The sequence below is a fragment of the Orycteropus afer genome, unplaced genomic scaffold, assembly GCF_000298275.1.
Source record: "Orycteropus afer afer isolate SDZICR_OR568_19922 unplaced genomic scaffold, OryAfe1.0 scaffold00006, whole genome shotgun sequence".
Lineage (NCBI taxonomy): Eukaryota > Metazoa > Chordata > Mammalia > Tubulidentata > Orycteropodidae > Orycteropus > Orycteropus afer.
In genome coordinates, this window is record NW_006921593.1 from 26,525,410 (window position 1) to 26,545,355 (window position 19,946).

General features: G+C 42.8%; 1 protein-coding gene across 1 annotated transcript in view; it reads right to left on the reverse strand.

Moving 5' to 3' along the window:
• The window catches only part of GIGYF2 (GRB10 interacting GYF protein 2), a 150,085-nt gene that overhangs the window by 26,616 nt on the left and 103,523 nt on the right, over nucleotides 1–19,946 (reverse strand). Inside the window, 10 exon segments of the mRNA XM_007943778.1 lie at nucleotides 1,230–1,330; nucleotides 2,799–2,899; nucleotides 3,860–3,967; nucleotides 4,926–5,017; nucleotides 7,389–7,555; nucleotides 12,102–12,261; nucleotides 13,210–13,406; nucleotides 16,753–16,941; nucleotides 17,033–17,195; nucleotides 17,289–17,506. Of these exon segments, the coding sequence (XP_007941969.1) occupies nucleotides 1,230–1,330; nucleotides 2,799–2,899; nucleotides 3,860–3,967; nucleotides 4,926–5,017; nucleotides 7,389–7,555; nucleotides 12,102–12,261; nucleotides 13,210–13,406; nucleotides 16,753–16,941; nucleotides 17,033–17,195; nucleotides 17,289–17,506 (1,496 nt within the window).

The following is a 19,946-nucleotide window of genomic DNA, read 5'->3' on the forward strand; positions in this document are numbered from 1 at the left end:
TAAGCAGTGTACCCTCATGCTTGCACTCCTGGATCTTTCTGAGTGCTGCTTGTTTCAAATGCAAGTGCATTTTCACCTCCTCCTACCCAGTCTACCCTGTCACGTCCAGAACCTCAACAGGGCTCAATCCTAATACCTTTCAAATGAGAATCAGTTCACAGCTCATCGCAGTATCATCCAGCTCCTGACTGCCACCTCCACAACCGGGTCCATGTGCTTCTCAACCAGCCTGTCATCATAGTGTCTTTCCCTCCCTGCCACAGGTTGCCAGATGCTCAAAGGCCTCTATCTTTTATCATTGACATGTTCACTATTCAGGAATTATTTGGACTCTGATCTCTCCACTCATTTATGGAGACAGACCTTGACCATGAACCCTTTCTACATTTTGGGCACTCTAAGAAGACAGTCACTACCTCAGGGGACAGGGATGCATTAAGTACAAATAGGAACGAGACACTCTTGGAGGCACAAGAACCCAGAAACCATTATGTTGACTCCAGGTGTTAAAACAGACATCCTCTTCGACAAATACTAAAACTAAAATCCCAAATTCCAGAACGCAGGTCACTGAGGTTTTCTGCTATCTGGGGACACTAAAACCCACTGCCATTCAGTCGGATCTGACTCATAGCGACCCCTCCTTCGGTTTCTGAGGAGGTTATCACTACACAAGTGGACTGCCCCAACCTTCCTTCCGAGGAGTGGCTGGTGGGTTTGAACTGCTAGCTTTCTGGTTAGCAGTCAAGTGCCTTAGGCCCTAGGCCACCAGAACTCCCTCTGGGGACACTAAGAAATGGAAACAAACACCACCACAGAGGTTCACTGTGGGAACTGTAGCCTCCTAAGCAAAACTCAACCAACAGATCAAGGATTTAAGAGGCAATGCAGTGGCTATTTTCTTACAGTCTTTGTATTCACAACAAACATTTATACCAACAATAATATAACGGAACTACACACACGGCTGTGATTATTAATCCATGATTATTAATCTCTCAACCAACCAACCAACCACTTCATTTTAATTCTGTTTTGAGGTCTGAGGGTCTTTTCTGAGAAAAGGGGGTACAGCAATCAATAGGAGTGCACTCAAACCAGTTAAGCAGCAGGAGACTAAAAAGAGAGAATGTACAGTTAGCTAGGGACGAAAACAAGAGGGCTCAGCAGACACAGCCCCTGTGCTCTCAGCCAGAAGGCAGTGCTGCTCCAGAAAACGAGGCTCTGACCTTTGCTGCTTTGGCTTTCTCCATCTGCTGAAGCTGCTCCAGGGCAGGTCCCGGAGTTGTGGTGTCCAGGGGAAGATCCCACACACTGCCACCTTCCCAAACTGCAGGACAAAAAGGTGGAAAAAGGGGAGTGCTGCCACACAGTCACACGTCCGTAAGTCTGATGACAAAAGCTGCTTCCCTGCCCCCAAAGGCTGTTCTGCTTGAAACAGATCAAACTGCCAGTGGGTTCTCATTTGTGTCAATATCCTTCCACACATCCAGAAGGGAAGAATCAGACATTTACTAGGTGAGTAATTTGACCCTCCAAATCCCTGTAACGTATCTGTTCACAGCCCCATTTTTCCAGATGAAGAAGCTAAGGGTCAGAGGTCATTTTGTAACATTCCCAAGAGCACACAGCAAGCACATGGCCATGCCAAGATTCAAATCCAGGTATACTCGATTCCAAAGCCTATGGTATTTCCAGTAATCATATAGCCTCTTACTGCACACCAAATGAAGAATGGGAACAAGAGAGGTGCCGCTGAAACCTGGGCAGGTCTCACATACTGGTCACACACCTGATCCTGACCTGCATGTACGGCAGCACAGGGTCAGAACTGGAAGCCAACAGATAAGGGTTTCTGGCTTGGTCTGCCTCCGTCAGCTGAGTCTGCGGGCCCCACTCTGCAGCATTCTCTCTTTCCCACATTTCTATCACAGTCTATTCATGGACTATTCACTGCTGTCTGTGTAAAACCAGTGGCATATTTGTGAAGCACTTTGACCACATACAAGTCCAAAAAGAGAAATGCTTAATAAGGTACTTATAGATGGTTTCAAGAGAGAAAATCTAGAGAATATTTTAAAACTATAAATGGCTACCAAGAAAAAACAAGGCAGAGGCAGTAGGAAAACTGTTAGAAAGGATAATCGATCCTTCTCCTGGCATAATCCCTAGGTCAGCACTGCTAGAAAGAACCGGAGCCTGAGTGGCTAAATGCGTCTCTATCTTCAACGCTTACGGTTCCTGCAAATTTCCAACACCAACTATACCCTCATATCAGGACTATCCATGATTCCACTACCCACCCTGCAAGTAGCAGATGCTAACAGAAATTATTTAGCATCAAGACTGAAAAAAATCCCATCCCAAAATTTTCTACTTGGATACAAAATGATCAGAGACTGAAGTAAGTTGTCCTTTCAAAGCAGGTTTTTCTCTTCCTAAACTCTACAGGCCCTTGCAGTGAATTAAAAGAATGGATCACCCTTACTTTTCTGTTTTTATTTATGTTTTTCACTCTGGGTGAAGAGATCAAAGATGATTTAAAAGACTTTTGCACACTGCAATGTAAAACTCAAACACAAGAAATTTTATCTACTAAACGATTTCCAGCAAATTCTTAACAGTGTCTTTCAACAATACCTTCACACTTTGGCTCAGGTCTATTAAAAAACGTTACTTTTTATTAATAATACCAAATGGATCTAAAAACCTGCTACACTGTTTAAAAACTGAATGTGAAAATATTATTGAAAGCGGAAAGCTTGAAGCTATGGTGAAGCTCCCATCTGTGTTTTTACCTGTAGGCTGTGAGGCTGTTGGCTGAAGCTCCCAGATAGAGCCAGTATCTGGCACCGAAACAGACCTAGTGACTGAGGGAAGGACGCTCTGGTCAGATATTCTGCAAAAGGGAAATAAAAAATCAACTTGCTGTGTCATTTGCAAAAATAAGACGAAGTGGAATTTATGCTGTTCTCCTAGCTTTTCAAGGTTATTTGGTCATAAAACTTTACCACTTTAACTAAAGCCTAACACTATCAAAGAACAAAGACAGAGGTGCAATAGTTGCATGTATTAGAAAATAATGATTTCTGAAGAACAGATATACCTACTATCTTAAAAAATCCCAAATATTTCAGTAAAAGCCACAGGGTCATTGTGTTATAATGAAAACACCCATCAACAGTAAGTCAAATGGTCTGCATTTTAGTTCTGTCTCTGACATTTTCCTTGTCTCATGTCAAGCAAGTCCTTTAGCCCCTCAGAGCTCCTTTGTCCATCTATAAAATGGAGACTCCATTACCCAACCTGTCTATCTCAGGATGGAGTGAAGCTCAAAGAGAAACGCGGCCAGTCTGATTACACCGGACAGTACAGTTTTGTGGGCAGGGACTGCTATCTTTTCAGAGTACACGACACACTCAACTGAATGATATTCTGAAAAAGTTGACATTTAAGGCACCAAGCATAAGTTCCTTTTCTTTAAGAGACAACACCTTTACAGCTTCTGGGTTTCAGAAAATTATGAGCCCGTGTGGCAACGTTAGTATACGTCTTGATTTATCACAGGTGAAAGTGAAATTAAAGTTCTAGAAAACATTATTTTTGTTGTTGCTGTTCCCAGCAGACACCACTGCTTATAATAACTTCTTTAGTTATTATTCTGAACATAGCCCCAGTGAGTAAAAAGCTGAGGACATGTCCTTCCGTTAGTGTAACCACGACTTCTGCCACCTCCCACCTGCAGAGATGTGCTGTGGGTATCCTGATAGCAGAGTTCATGCCCGCCCCCACAGCTGTCCTTCCTCCCTTTCTTCCAGTGCCCACATGCAGTGAGACACACGGTGGAGTGCCCACCAACCTCATCTTCAGAGCCTGGAACTGCTGGAGGAGAAGCGCCAACTGTTGCTGCTGCTGGGAAGACAGGGCTGCCTTCTGCTGTTGAGCCAAAACCTGCGCATATTGTTGTCTTCAAAAAAGCAAAATCAAGTGTCACCTATCTACTGTCGTCACATCACTGAGACTCTGAAAGGCTGAGTTCAAGTCACCGCCCCACACAGCACATCATTAACAAGAGCTACCAAGTATTTTATGATACTTTGTGATAATAACAGTCAAACAGAATAATATATAATTCATTCTAGAAAAAACTGAACTTATAGATGACATGCCTTTGATCAAAAAGGGACAGCAAAAAGCACAAAACGTCAAAATCCAGCAAACTCTCTCAAGAACACAACAGTCTTCCATCAGAAAACAAGTGCAATTAAAACAGTCAAATTAATAACTGTTTCCATGTGAAGCACTTTTTCATGGAAAAAAAATTCACTTGAATAAAAATTCTCATATATATGTATCACATTGTGTCACCAGATCAGCAGTGAACAAATTTTTCCTAAAGGGCCAGAGAGTAACTTCCCAGCTGTGCAAGTGATACAGTGCCTGCCACACCAACTTGCTTTGGCGCTGTTCCATGAGAAAAGCCAGGACAACATGAAACACATGCAACAGGGCTGGGCTCCCATCAAGGGGAGTGGCAAGGTACAGCTGGCTGAATGCTGGACTGCTCACAGGAAGGTTGGTGGTCTGAACCCACCCAGAGGCGCCTTGGGAAAAACGCTTAGAGATCTGCTGTAGATACATCCCAGCCTTGGAAACCCTAGGAGCACAGTTCTACCCTGCACACAAGGATGCCTCAAGTCAGACGGCAACTCATCTGCTTTGTTTGGCTTTGCTCTGTGCTCTAATGGTGGTGGTGGTCACCGTGAGTGAGTTCCAACTCCATCTACAAGACCTGTGGTAACATGCCATTGGATGGGCGACTGAGGTATCCCATGGACTTTGTGCTGTAGCAGGTGGGACCTGACAACAATTACACTGAGCGTCCCTTTGATGCTGCAGTGCACTTGCTGCATGACTGCACTCACTGTATTAAGAACTGCTGGTACTGGAGGTGCTGCATCTGGTATAAGGCTGTGAGTTCCTGCTGTCTGCTCAGTCGTTCCTGGTCCAACTCTCCCTGGGAGTGAAAGGATGGGAAAGAGATACCATTACATAAACTGCAAGGAACATAAAAATAAAAGTCACTTCATACATGCATCTGAAAGCAAACGGACTCACCGAACTTTCATCTCCCACACCTCACCCTTATCCTAAAAAATCAGGCATCTTTAAAACTAAGCCGTGCTGCCTAGTGGACTAAGGTGGCATCTGCATTGTAAGAGAGTCCTTAAGGTGGACACAGCTCCGCATTTCATCTGCTAGTCTGCCCTCTTGCCCTCGAAGCTGAATGCCGTCCAGTGCTCCAGAGTTACGACTGCACCTGGAAAACTGTAATTCTCCCCATCTTCAAAGTGACTCACACATTGGAGATAAGTAGAAATTAGAGAAATGGAACTGTGTAAGAGAACAATAAGATTATCTACAAGATGAAAAATTATGATGGGGTAGGAATTCTGCAATGGCACATGATGGAACAAAGGAAGCCAGGCTACTTCTTCAAGATGTTGATCCATTTAAAACTGAACAGATTATATGAAAGAGCTGTGAAAAATTAACTCTCTACACAAAAACTAGGTGGTTTCTGCCGCTATTAATACATATGGGTTAGAAAACGGAAAGAAATTATACTAAAATCGTGGTTTTTAGCCTGTATTTCAAATAACTAAGGCTGGAATTTCAGTTTTATAAAGTTAAAAATGGGAAAAGAATGCCATGAGTGTAAGATAAAAGAAAGTAAGTACACAGATGGCACATACTAAATGAAGCAACTCACAATTGAACTGTGCAGATCTGTGTCTTACTCTCACTGCATTTTGGAATCCATGAGTTTTCAGGGTAAGGATCACCTGACATTTGGGACATTTTTCTCGCTGGTTAAATACCAGGAGGAAAGCTACCCGAGGCCACTGTCATTTTCTCCCTGCACAGCCAGTGTCAGTTCCTGAGAAAACGAGCTCTCAGCAGTGCTCTGGGGAGCCCAGGAGCTGACAGGACGGGGAGCTTCCCCAGCCCGCCTGCTGAGGCAGGTATGACAGAGCCCGGCTCCTCTCTGGGGCTGGAAGGCAGGGAACGGGCAAGGGATGAGCTTTCAGCTGCTGACACCTGCAGGAGGGAGATCCTTCCCAGGTTTAGAGAAAGAACTAAGGCTCCAACTCGGTATGTAAGTTCAACTCACATGCAGTTAATATACAATGTCATTTTCACATGGATATACACCAAGATAGGAATTAATAGAGGTAATTTCCCTCCCCTAGGCATCTTCTCTTCTAGACCCTTATTCTTCAAACTACAGGTCTCAATCCTTCTAGTGGATAGGGAAACCAATCACTGAGTGAAGACCAGCATTTCAAAACAAAAGGAAACAGGACAGAAATATCAGTGCACACCACACAAAATGCTCTGTGAAACTTTGTTACACACACAAACTTACACACACACAGAGTTATGATGGAGAGACACGTTTTTAATATAGGTCATGGTCCAAAAGGCCTCATGGCCACTGTCCTGTCCTAAAAACTCCTGTGTCTAGAGGCTGAGTCTTATTCACCCTCATCCCTTAAGAAACTAGCACAAGGCCTGGCCCTCAGCACGCGCATGATGAATGGGCCAGTGCTGGATCTTCCTGTAGAAAGTCAATGTGCACACTAACGACTTTTGACTATGGCCTTTTTGACAATGGCCGGCCACCTGGCACACCAACCTGGAGAAGGAGAAGTGAGGCCCAGGTCCAGACACTCTCTCCTGGGTGATGTCTAGAGGCAGCTACAGGAGGGGCAAGGGCTGCATCTGCCAAAGGGACTCAGGGCCAGTAGACACTACTATTACCAGTAGCTAATATTCAAAAAAGAAAACCCTCAAAATAATACGAAGCAATGGAATTTTGTATTAGTAACGTTTTCTTTAAGGTAAATCTCAAATTTAGGAACTTTTTAAGGTCAGAAAGCAAGAGGCAGACAAAAGAGGAGTACATGCATTCTCACTGGCAACGAGAAGGAAGTGGCTGCAGCCAGCTGTGCTGAAGCGCAGAGGTAAAGGCAAAGCTGTGAGACGGGCTCAGAAAAGCCAGGAGGCAGGCTGCGCAGGGCCTGCTAAGTCAACACAGGGTGTTGGCCTTCATTCTACATCTGGTAGAAAACTACTGAAGGATTCTGTTTCTCTGGGTACCACAGAGAGAGACAGATGGGCAGTATGAAGAAGATGGGCACAAGCATTTGAGTTCTGAAAGTTTCATTACAGCTACATATGCAGTACAATTTCATTATAATTTCAGTGACTTTCAAAGAGCTAACACAGCTTTCCTTGTCATCTGTAACATTTGGCTATGTTTTTAAGCAGCAGCAAGTGCTTCTGTGTCTGCTATGTGTTCCAGGTAAATTCACGGTACTTACCATATGAGGAGGAGGAGCCGGGCCGGGTGAGAAAGGAACTCTTCCCCACATTTTCATTATATCACCAAGAGGCTGGAAACTTTCATCACACGCTCTCTTCACCAATAAAGACATGGTGAAATAGCCTGCCTGAAACCATTCTGCCATCTCCTGATTATTGAAGGGACCTGGAATATCACCAATTAAGCAGATAGGCAATAAGAATCCTTTTAGGCATAAAAAGGAAAAAAAAGTATTTCTGACCCTCATCTAGAAGTAACACCTGTTCAGGTGGCACCTGTCAAATACGTTCTGTTGTTGTTATGTGCCATAGAGTCAGACCCGACTCATAGCGACCCCTCCTTCGGTTTCCAAGGCAGTATTACTATGGAAGTAGATTGCCCCATCTTCCTTCCAAGGAGTGGCTGGTGGGTTTGAACCACCAGCCTTCTGGTGACTTTGTATGGTACCTTAATTTAATCCACTTCCAAAGGTGGTAAACAGGCTTCTAATTACTTAAATGTAACAGGAACATCAAAATGAGCCTTGGGTTGATATATCCCAAATCCTCACCAGTGCATCAATTGTGATAAGGAGTATGAGGGCTGCTGTCCCACTCAGTCCCTACAAGTCACTTGTGGGAAAAGCAGAACTGAAAAGAGCTCAATGCATTTTGTTTGACTCGGGATCAATGGGCACAGAGTGCTAACCTGCACATCTGTACAGGCACTTCTCTAATTCTTATTTTCTGACAGAGACTTTTGAAGCTGGACAGAATATAAACATTAATCATTTAAAGTAAGACAAGCTAACATTTATTTGCCCAAGTAATATTAAATCTGTTCTTGGTAGGGAAATAACATTCTTGAGCTATTTTACAAGAAGAAATAGCAAGTATTTTACATATAAAATTAACAAACAAACGTACTCTCATCAACAAGCCATTCAATCATTCCAAACACTTAATTGAACACCTGCTATATGATGCAGGCACTGGGGATACAACAGTAAACAAAACAAAGCCCTAGAAGTTCCATTTCAGGAGATGAAGTAGATGGACTTTTCCCTATTCCTACTGCTAAGTAGGAGCTGAAAACCCTGGACATTAAATACAGCAAACCGAAGATGACTGTGAAAGGTGGAGGGAATAAAGCAGACTGACTAAGGACCTCCAGGCCTGAGGAAGGACACAGTAGTGTGTTCCCTGGGTTTGTTTTATACTTCATATATTCCAGAAATGAAGCGGAAAAAGCCGGAAACCAGGAATGGCAACAGATGCAGGTAACAAAATAAAACAAGACAACCAAACCTGCTCTTTCTAGCCAAGGGACGTGAACAGGGGCAGCTGAGCAAGACAGAAAACTTTTAGACAATAATCTCTTTTATTTCAACCAAAGAGCACAGAAAAAACTGGTCCTACCTCACTCACACATGGAATGGCAAAGTGGGGAGTCTAGACTTCCATCTTGGCTGGGCTACATAATGAGGAGCTCAACACCCTCACTAGGATAGTGTCAGAGAAGGCCAGGAAAGGAGCCAAACTTTTGTCCTGCCACCCACAAGCCCTCACCTCCATGAAAGGAAGTAGCACAGTATTTTTCCAGTGCTAGAAGAAGTGTCAACCAGAATCTTATACTCAGTAAAACTATCCTTCAGGAACGAACAGAAATCAAGATAGTCTCATACCAAAAAACTAAGAATATTTGTTGCCAGCAGATCTGCCCTAAAACAATGGCCAGAGGAAGTTCTCAAAACAGGAAACAACAAAAGGAGTAACCTCAGAACATCAGGAAGGAAGAACAAGACAAAGAAATAGATGAGTAAATACAGCAGCCCTTCTTTCTCCTATTGAGTTTTCTAAATTACATTTGATGATTAAAACCAAAACCTTAACACTGTCTAATGTAGTTCTAAATGGATGTAGAGGAAATACCTAAGACAATTATAAATGGGAGTGGTAATAGGACGTGAAGAGAAGGAAGGTTTCTACACCTCACGGAAACTACTAAAATGATGATGCCATTTACAACTGTGATAAGTTACGTATATATAACATGATACTTAAAGCAACCATTAAAATAGCTAAAAATATATTTACACCGAATTGTGCACATAAGTGATAGACAATAGATGCCAATACCAACCAATGTGTCCACAATACTGCATTGCCATTAACACTAAACATTAGGCTATACAGATAAACACATAAATACCTAAGATGATCAGACAGGGGTCAGTGAACAGAAGTATACTCTAGACCAAGGATAGATTCAGCTGAGGCTAATCTTGCACAGACACCAGTGATACAAAATACCTGCAGTCCTTACAGAAACAATAGAAAAAGGCACAGAGCAATCCCTCACAGACATCCAGACACTATGGGAGAGAGATCTATTGTCTCAGGACCACAGTACTGGGGGACACCAGACTCAACTGGCACAACAAAATACATAAAGGTGTTGCTCTACATCCTACATTGGTGAGTAGTGAGTGGGGTCTTAAAAGCTCTCAAGTGGCCATCTAAGATGCAGCTAATGGTCTCCTAGTGTTGGAAGTGAAGAAGAACTCACACACACACAAAGAAAGGGCATTGAGAAGCAATCAGCCCTAGGACACGATGGCCCTCAAGACCAGAAGAACTGGATGGTGCCAGGCTACCAATGCCAACCACTCAGAAAACGATCAAATCTGGAGAACCTAGATAGAGTGGGAAGGAAAACGTGGAACAAAATCCAAAAACTCAATATGATCAGAATTACTGGTCAGATGAAATCTGGTAAGACTCCCAATACTATGGCCCTGGAATACATTCTGCCTGGAATAAAACTCACCCCCAGGGGCAGACTCTTAGCCCAATAGTTAAGAAGACATACACACAGACCACTCAACCCAGGATGACACATCCACATACTACTCTATGGGAATACATTCCTTAGAGCAACAGACTACGGGACACCAGAGGACCAACACTGAAATTGAAGAAATTCAGGGCAAACAGGAGTGCATAAATATAACAGGCACAGGGGGAGGGTTACAGGGTAGGGAGGGAGAAGACTGGGTTAGGGTTGGACATGGCGAATGGGGGAAAAATAAAAACTAAAAATACATTTAAAAACACAACAGAAAAATCAAAATAGGATTCTAAAAAACATTCAAGCACCCACATGAAGGCAGGACAAAGAACACAGAAGTAGACAAAAACAATAAACAAAAAAATAAAATGGCACACTTTAACATATTGATATTATATTAAATGTAAATGCTCTAAATACACCAACTGGAAGACAGACTGGCAGAGTGGATTCAACACATGACACAATCATCTGCTATCCATGAGAAACTTACTTCAAATTTAATGATATAGACATGGTGAATGTAAAAAGATAACAAAAGATAGATCTGGGGGAACATCAGCCAAAGCAAAGCAGGGCTAGCTATGTTAAAACCAAATAAAGCAGACTTCAGAGCAAAGAAAATTACCAGAGACAAAAGGACATAATACAGTGATTAAAAAAGAGAAAAAAAAACCTCCCCAACTGTAAATGTGTACACACCAAATAACAGAGTACAAAATATGTGAAGAGAAGCTGATGAGCTGAGAAACGAACAAATCTACAAATACAGTTGGAGACTTCAACACCCCTCTAACCCTCTCTCGCTCGATCACTAAAGTCAGCTAGACAGGATAAAGAATTTAACGTCATCACCAAACAACAGGATCTAATCAACATTTACAGACTACTCCAACAGCAGCAAAATATACATTCTTTTCAAGTGTCCACAGAACACATGCCAAAATACACCATATTGTTGGCCATAAAATAAATCTGAACAATTTTTTAAAAACTGAAATTATAAAGATTGTGTTCTCCAGCTAGAAATCAGTAACAAAGATAAAAGAAAAATCTCCAAAGGCTTAGAAACAAACAATACACTTTTAAATAATTATGGTTAAATGGGGAAAATTAACGAAAAAATTTAAAATACACATACACACACACACATATACATACATACACTGAACCAACTGAAAATGAAAATACAATATTATCAAATATCGTGGGATAAATCTAAAGCGGTGCTAACAGGAAAATTTAGAGTATTAAATGCTTACATTAAAAAGAGGAAAAGTCTCAAACCAATAATCTAATCTCCCACCTCAAGAACCTAGAAAAAGAAGAGTAAAATATACCCTGAGCAAGCAAAAGGAAAAAACTAATAGAAAGCAGAGACCAATGAAGTTGAAATACAAAAACAGAGAAAAATAAATGAAACAAAGAACTAATTCTTAAATCAGTAAAACTGACAAACCTCTAATAAATGACTGACAAAGAAAAAAAAAAAAAACGACATAAATTACCAACATGAGGAGTGAAACTGTCTCACTTCAGAGCCCACAGACATCGAAAGACAGAACAGTCCAAACAACGCCAAACACAAACTTCCTGGACTGGAGAGCCAGCGGGGGTGGCAGACCTGCAGGGTCGGAAGCAGTCTGCTTACCCCCATCACACTGGCCATCTCATTCTGCCTTGTATTCCAAATGATTTTTCACTAAAAATCGTAAAGTATCATGAAGGAAGCCTATAAAAAAAGTCTTTTAATACATACTAAAAACGCACGTGTTAACTTCTCTGTCTACTATGATGCACATTAATGTTCAACAAATCATCTTACAGATTCGGGAGGTAAGGGCAGGCACTTCTGTACTTAAAGTGGAAAGACACGACGTACCCTGGATTTCTCCCTGGGGATCTTTGTAATACCACTTCTGCATTGCTTCATGTATTAACGGAACCGAGACGCCTTTTGCTCTGTGCTCCTGCAGTTTTGACCCCAGTCTCTCATCATCCAGCGCACTGTCTTGGAGATAAGCCACCATCTTCTCAGCTTGCTAACAGCAAAAAATAAAATAAAAATGGATTAAGGAAATGAATGATCCTAAATTAGTACTTACACATGTAATAATAATGTATACTTTTTTGGACTACATTATCTGTGAAAAGCACTATGCAACAAGCGTAGCAAACAACAATTTAGCTCTCCTGACAATGCCATAAAACAGCTCCTATCCCCTTTTTAGAGGGGAACAGAGGCTCACAGTGGTCAAGTCTCACACAAGGTCTCAAAATTATGAAGTAAACTTAACTGAGACTGAGACACAAACCAGTAAGAATCAAAAAGCCCAGGCTTCTCATCAGCACACTGAGAAGAGTACTTTTAAACTAATAAGCCACTGGTCCACTCTTAAACTGTACAAACTGAACCTATAAAAGCAAAGATATTTGCAGAAAAAAGGCCCAATCAATGTATTTACAAATAACAGCTTCTGTAAGGCTGAGTAAGGTACCACCTACTCCTTTTTCAGCACTCCCTGCCACTAACCATCCTGCCCCAGAGAAATTCTTTTGTAGAAAGCAAGCCATCATCCATATCACACGTAACAATGGTACACAAGACTGCAGAGAAATCTAGAGAAGTGAGTAAGACGTCAGTATGAACTACTCTCCCTGTTATACTTGAGGACAAACTATGAGGATACAGTGCGCACCCCCAGCTGCTTGTATTCACCATTTTTGGCATTCCACTAATTTCCAAAAGAAAAAAGAAAAGCAAACAGCTAAGGGCAACCTCAGAAGAGCAAAAAATAACCTGACATGATGACTACTACATAGCAGAAACTTAGAAGCATGAAATGACTTGAAAGACAATCACCCAAATAAATACTAGATATACAAACAACTTTTCAGTACATAAAAGTTCTATTTTTTAAAATATTCATTTAATGCTCTCTAATGTTTAGTCAATTTCAGAGGAAAAAAAGAGAACCGCATGGTTTCACCTGCTCCAAATGTTTGAGACCCTCTTCATCATCTGGCTCTGCGGAAACACTGCCCATACCAGGAGCACCAACGACCGGCGTTTCAACTGGCCGGAGGGCAGGGCTAGGATTGGGAACAGGAGGTGGAAGTATGAGAAGAGGAGTGGCTGTATCTGAAGGAATCTGTGACAGGGGCTGTTGGACATCAGGAACCATTTCTAGAGGAAAAAAATGTAGACAGATGAAAATCCTTTGAAACAAATGCTAATAAAGAGACTTAGGAAGTACAACCCTCTGTCTCTGTTTCAAGGTGGGCCAGGCAGAAACATCAACTGTCACAGACACTGAAGCAACTTATTAAGAAGAGTAGAAATACCTCTCATCAAAACTACGTTTCATCCACAGAGTGACAGGTTTCAAGGATTAAATGGTACCCACGAGGTCCTCTGGCAGTGCCTACCTGTGCACTCTGGCTTCTACTCAAGGGTTTAAGTCAACCTCTTGACATGAAGCAGAATCGGTCTAGTCTCTTCTGGACACCAGGTCTCCAAAGAGTAAAGGAAAATGAAGCGCCCCCAAATCTCAAGACACAGCTTATCACCAAACCTTTAACAAAAATATCTCTAATCATGTTGAATAAGCAGCTATTTCAAATCATAATTAAGAGAATTCAATGTATTACAGTTTTTAGGATAATGAAACACTAGGCGTCCACCTGTACAGCACAGGATGCTCTTGTCAGTACGAACAAAGATTGGTTCCTATTCCCAACAGCTCAGTGTGCAGACTTTTGAGAAGGAAAAGGGATGGAAGTAATTAGATGCAAGTGCAGCCTCTCCTTTGAGACCTTGTTTGTTCAATGAGAGGCAGCTTCTCCGAATTCCTGTGCCTTGCTATTCCCCTTCTTTGCCAAACTTCTTGAAAGGACCTTCAACACATGCTGTCTTAACTTGAGCACCACCCACACCTGCCGCAGTGTGACTCCCACCTCCCATTCTTCAGGAAAGCTGCCCTCACAGTAGACAATGGTTTTTCTTAGCCCTCACTGTCGCCACTCTTAGTGCCGTCTACATTGTCAAACCCATTCTCTGCTCCAACGCTTTCCTTCCTTACTTCCCTCGTACTCACCTCTGCTGTGCCTCGAGCGCCTCATCCTTTAAAACCAAACCAAACTCACTGCCGCAGAGTCAGATCCAACTCACAGCAACCCCTCCTTGGGTTTCTGAGGCAGTATCTCTACAGAAGCAGATTGCCCAACCTTCCTTCCGAGGAGTGGCTGGTGGGTTTGAACCGCCAGCCTTCTGGTTACAGTCACATACCTTAGGCACTATGCCACCAGAGCTCCTTCTCATCCTTTACCTACCCTCTAAAAGCAGGAATTACTTGAGATTCTGTTCTCAGCCCACTTGTCTTCTCACCGTTAGCAAATGTATATAATCTTTTAAATCCTCTCTTTCTGTTCCTAAACTCTTTCCATCTAGCTACAGTCCTTCACCTTTCTGGCATCTCTCTCTCTCTCTCTCTCATCAGCTCCTCAGAATCAATGTTCAGACTGAACACTCTCTCTCCCCTCCCATTCCCTTTCCCATTAATGACACCATATTCCTCTTGGGCCCCTTGGTCACCTTTGACTCTTCCCTCTGCTCTGCTCTCACAGCCCAGCCACGAGTTAAGTCCTAACAAATCCTACCTTGAGGCTTCATCATTGCCCTCTCCCTTTCCGGGGCAGAGCCTACACTGGACTGACTTCTCAGGGCCCTGGCACAAAGCAAGCCAAGCAGCACTGCATCTGCCATCACAACAAGCTGCTCACAGTCGCCAAACCCAGGTGCCACTCGTCCTTCCCACCACTCTTCCTGTGACACCTCATGCTGTGCCTGGATAAAAACATGCCAATTCCCGCCCGGACCTGGAGCAGTCCCACCTCTTCCCCTTTGCTTTTTTCACTGCTCCCGAATGCTGGCATACCCTCTCCCAACTCATCCTCTATCAACTAGCTCCAAATATTACTAATTACTCAAAGACAAGCTCAAACACCACCTGCTTCCTGAAGCACTCCAGGAATCTTCTAGCAGGGAGCTCGTACCTTTGCTTTCTTCCCTCGGACTACTGACACGTACATGTTCCACATCCCGTACAAACTAGAAATCTATAGTTTCAACCTTCAACACACATCGTGGAAGCATTCTCAAACCACATATGCCTGGACTGCATCTGTAATCTAAAATAAGGCCCAGGTATGCACATTCACATTGGAAGGAAGATGGGGCAATCTACTTCCATAGTGATACTGCCTCGGAAACACAAGGAGGGGTCGCTATGAGTCGGGTCCGACTCGACGGCACATAACAACAACAACATGTACATTCACAAGAACGCACCACAAGTAATTCTGGGGCGTATCATAGCTGAAAAGGCACTATTACATATAAAACAGTTTCCAAACTCTAGTCTCACAGCACAGATGAACAGATATGTATAGTTAAGATTCAAATGCTTGCTAAATTCATTCATTCAGCTATGTTCTGGACACTTGTGGGGAAAGAGGCACTGGAAAGAAATTCTTGGCTCAAGCCCTCAAAATATTAGTCTACTGGGCAAAAAAGACAATGAATAGATCAATCTAACAGAGTAATGCTATGCAAGGATTCACGCTGCTTGTTTAAGAAACAGAGAGACACCTAAGCTAGCCTGGGGTTTTGAGGTGAGAAGAAGGTTCAAGGCACAAGAAATGACACCTGCTCAGGAATGGAGGCAAGTGAACAGGGCATACTCCAGACCCGACAGGCTCTGAGGAAGGCTGGCGAGTGGGGCAGGGGTGAGACGGAGCCGCTACTGAAGCTTCATAAGGGGTCAGACACCAGATCATTCAGGGTCTTGAAGGCCACATTAAAGGTGTGAATTTTTTTAGGTCAATGGTTCAGAGAATTAATCCTTCAATTTCAATATTATGATGTTATTTTTTAGTATATAAAAGAAGAAACATGGTAATGTATGAGCAGTTTACAAATCAACCCAGCAACATTACCTTTAGCATTTTAAAAGCAGTTAATAATGCCATTTCTAGTGTAAAAAGGAGAGATGCTTTAAGTTTCTTCTCTAGCAGAGGTGACAGACTTGCCCGATTTGATCCCATTCTCTGTCCTACCTTTTTTGGAACAGTGGCGTTTTGGTGTTTCACCTGGTAACTTAGCTGGTAACACATCTATTACATGAAATGAAGGTAATGATCTGATACAGTATGAAGCAAATGCAGAGGCCCCTAAACCGCCATTTGGTAGACTGACGCCAGGCTGGCTATGCCATAATACCCCAAGAGGGGAGGCACCGACCAAGAGGGATGTCTGAGCTCCACCCTGCCAACTCCCACTCTATTTTGGGAGATTCTGGGGTAGATCCACACTAGGGAAGCACTGTGTAACCAGGTTTATTGGTAAAACAATCAATTCCCAAAGCTCACACACAAGAAGCACTTTGAGAAGGTATCAATAGAAGCCCAGCTGTCAGTGATCGCTGGCCTCCGCAGAATCCCATTTTAGAGGGTCTGCTCTCACAAATACATACCGTCCCCTCTGTTGGGCACTTTGGTCGGTAAACTATTTTCCATTCGACTCTCCTCTTCGGCTTTTTCCATTTGCTCGGTTTTGGGTTCCTCTTTCTTCTCAAACTGTGGTGTTTCCTGAGGCTGATGGTCTGAAGGAGAACCTGGTCTAGCACAGGAGGAAGAGGGCTGGGGTGTTTCTTCACTAACTTCTGTAACACAAAGTAATCTTGATTTAACAATTTAGGAAAGTTCAGTTTGGGTAAAAAGAAATAAGAGGTAAAAGATACAACTGTGCCTTACCAACTCCTACTCTATCTGTTTTCTCTCCTTCTTTCTTATTTGTCTTATCAGGTTCTTTGGCTTCTTCATTATGGCTACCCTCGGAGTCAGAGCACTCCTCCCCTTCCTCCACAGGCCGAAAGTCCATCTCCTGTTCTTCTGGAATAGGTTCTTTCTGTACTTTCTGTACCAAGAACACAAAACCCAAGGTCAACAGCACATCTAGTTCTGGGCAAAGGCAATGCCTGTGCCATGACCCTGAACACAAAGCTCTCACCTTCAGAGAGAGGAACGCTCCAGACGAGTCAAACGTGCCCATTTCTTCCTCCGCATCTTCTAAACACCACTCAGGCAAGCTATCCCTGTCGTCATCCACGCTCCCACTGCCAGAGCGCGCTCTTCGATAACCCCGTTCATCATCCCGATCTCTGAAGTCAAACTCAAACCTTCGCCGCCGTTCCACGTGTTCTCGCCAGCCTGCAGAACGAGGGCCATCTGGGATGAGGTGGAGGACACAAACCTTAGAAGAGCCTTATGCTAGTACTTGAAAAAGAAAACCATGGGTAGAAAATAAAGGAGAAAACTACAACTGACAGTAAATTCAAACAGATCAATCTACTAATTTATAAGAAAAGTTAGCCATTTCAGTGACATTCAGAGTACGTATACCACCACTGAGGACAACAGTCATTGTTCAAATGTAAAAGATAAATTTTAAACAAAGTATTTTTAAAGGACATTTTATGCAAAGTATGTGCTTTAATAACCTTTGGGCATCTGATTAAAATGCTGATCAGCCACTCAGAGGGCCTACACCTAGCAGACTTATAGTGCTGGATCTTTCCATGCAAATGTCCACACCTTTCCTTTGGCAAGTCTTAAAGCACTTACTTTCTTCCCAAGAAATACCACTCTTTATGGCTAAAACCAGCTCTTGTGTCAGTGCTTAATCTCAAACTCGTAATGCCTACTTGCTAGTGTCAGTTCCCATTTGTGAGTCTGATTCCCAACAGGTAGTTTCAGAATTACAGGGCTAGGAGATGTCACAGAGCTGGTCCTAACGTTGTAGTTGAAGAAAAAAATGAAGCCCTGGCAGTACAACTAATGTTAACTATTGGCAAATCCAAACTAGAATCCAATTTTACACCTTCTACTACATTCTCTACAACTGCCTGCTGGTCCTCCCTTCCCTTTCATCTCTTAACTCTCCCCAGGGAGTTTTTATTTCCATATAATACCCCTGGGGACATTCGTAATTCACCCGAGCATACTACTAACTGCATCTACTTTCCAACAGAAATTAAGACTGCCTAAGAATAAAAAAAAAAAAAAAACCTCACTGCCATTGAGTCGAAGCTGACCCCCACCTATGGCGACCCCCGCTGGGTTTCTGAGGCAGTAAATCTTTTTTTTTTTCCTTCCTTGAGGCAGTAAATCTTTACAGAAGTAGATTGTCCCCTTCTCCTTCCATGAAGTGGCTGGTGGGTTTGAACTGCCAATCTTCTGGTTAGCAGTCAAATACCTTAGGCACTGTGCCACCATTCCTTTCTAAGAATAAGAGATCCCACTTAAAGTATTTTTAAAGTCTAGAAGAAAGAGGCAGGTTTTTAAACTATTGGAATTTTCTATCCTTGACCATTTTCTCAGTAGCCGAGATACACAAAAGAAAACAGGGCAACGTTAAATGTTCTTAACTATTAAGGCCCAATTCACTACAACCTGAAATTTAAAATCAAAGGCCAAGTGTTCAAAGCCCCAAACAAGTAGATTACAGCACAACTGCCACAAGGAAGAAAGAGGTCTCATCCCACACTCCCCACAGGCTCACACCCAACAGCCACTACTTAACGCCTTCTCTGGACGCAGTCCTAACCAGAGTGCTTAAATGTAAACCAAGAGCCATCACTCAAAAGAGCATGGGGTATCGAATGGTGGATTCTGGGGTACTCTGTCTTCTCTATCACTTTGAAAGAACCAGTCAGTGTGCACCCCGATAGGAACCTAACCTTGCAGGCATCTGGCAAGGGACGCTCAGTGAGGTTACTAAGTCCAACCCTCCCCAGGTGAATCTCAGCTGTCCTTGTCATACCCCACTCTCCATACACAACCAGCTGTGAGCCCGACTTTAACAGAACAGGATTCTCTAACTGCTGCTCTCTTGCGACAGTAACTTTCTGCATGAGGAAAATGTGGCAGGGAAGGCAGACCTACAGCACAGCTTACTGAGGGTGACCACTGCTTTCCAGACATTACATCTGAGCTAAAGTGTGAAACTATTTTAGTAAGATAAAATCAGTCGAAATATTTATGTTTAAAATTTTACTCACATTCTAATAAAAGATTAACTTGGCTTAGTGCCTAAGGCATTTGACTGCTAACCAGAAGGCTGCTGGTTCAAACCGACTCCTCAGAAGGAAGACTGCGCAATCTACTTCTGTAGAGATACTGTATCAGAAACCCAAGGAGGGGTTGCTATGAGTCACAATCGATGTGACGGCAGTGATTTTGGTTTGGTTTGGTTTTATAGTACAAGAAAGAAGCCCCGGTGGCACAGTGGCTATGCACTCAGTTGCAAACTGAAAGGTCAGCAGTTCAAACCCACCAACTGCTCTGTGGGAAAAAGAGGTGGCAGTCTGCTTCTGTAAAGGTGACAGCCTTGGAAATCACGTAGGTAGTTCTACTCTGTTCTATAGGGTCACCATGAGTCTGGAATCAACTCAACAGCAAAGAGTTTTTTTAATTAAGAAATATTAAGACTTCACTTATAAAAACTGCTATAATCAGATTAAGCCCTCAATATGCTAGATGAAAAACAAGCAGAGATTTTCTTCTTAAGAAAGGCATTTACAGTATTTTTCACCACATAACGTGGATGAACTTGGAGGACATTATGCTGAGTGAAGTTAGTCAATCACAGAAGGACAAATATTCTATT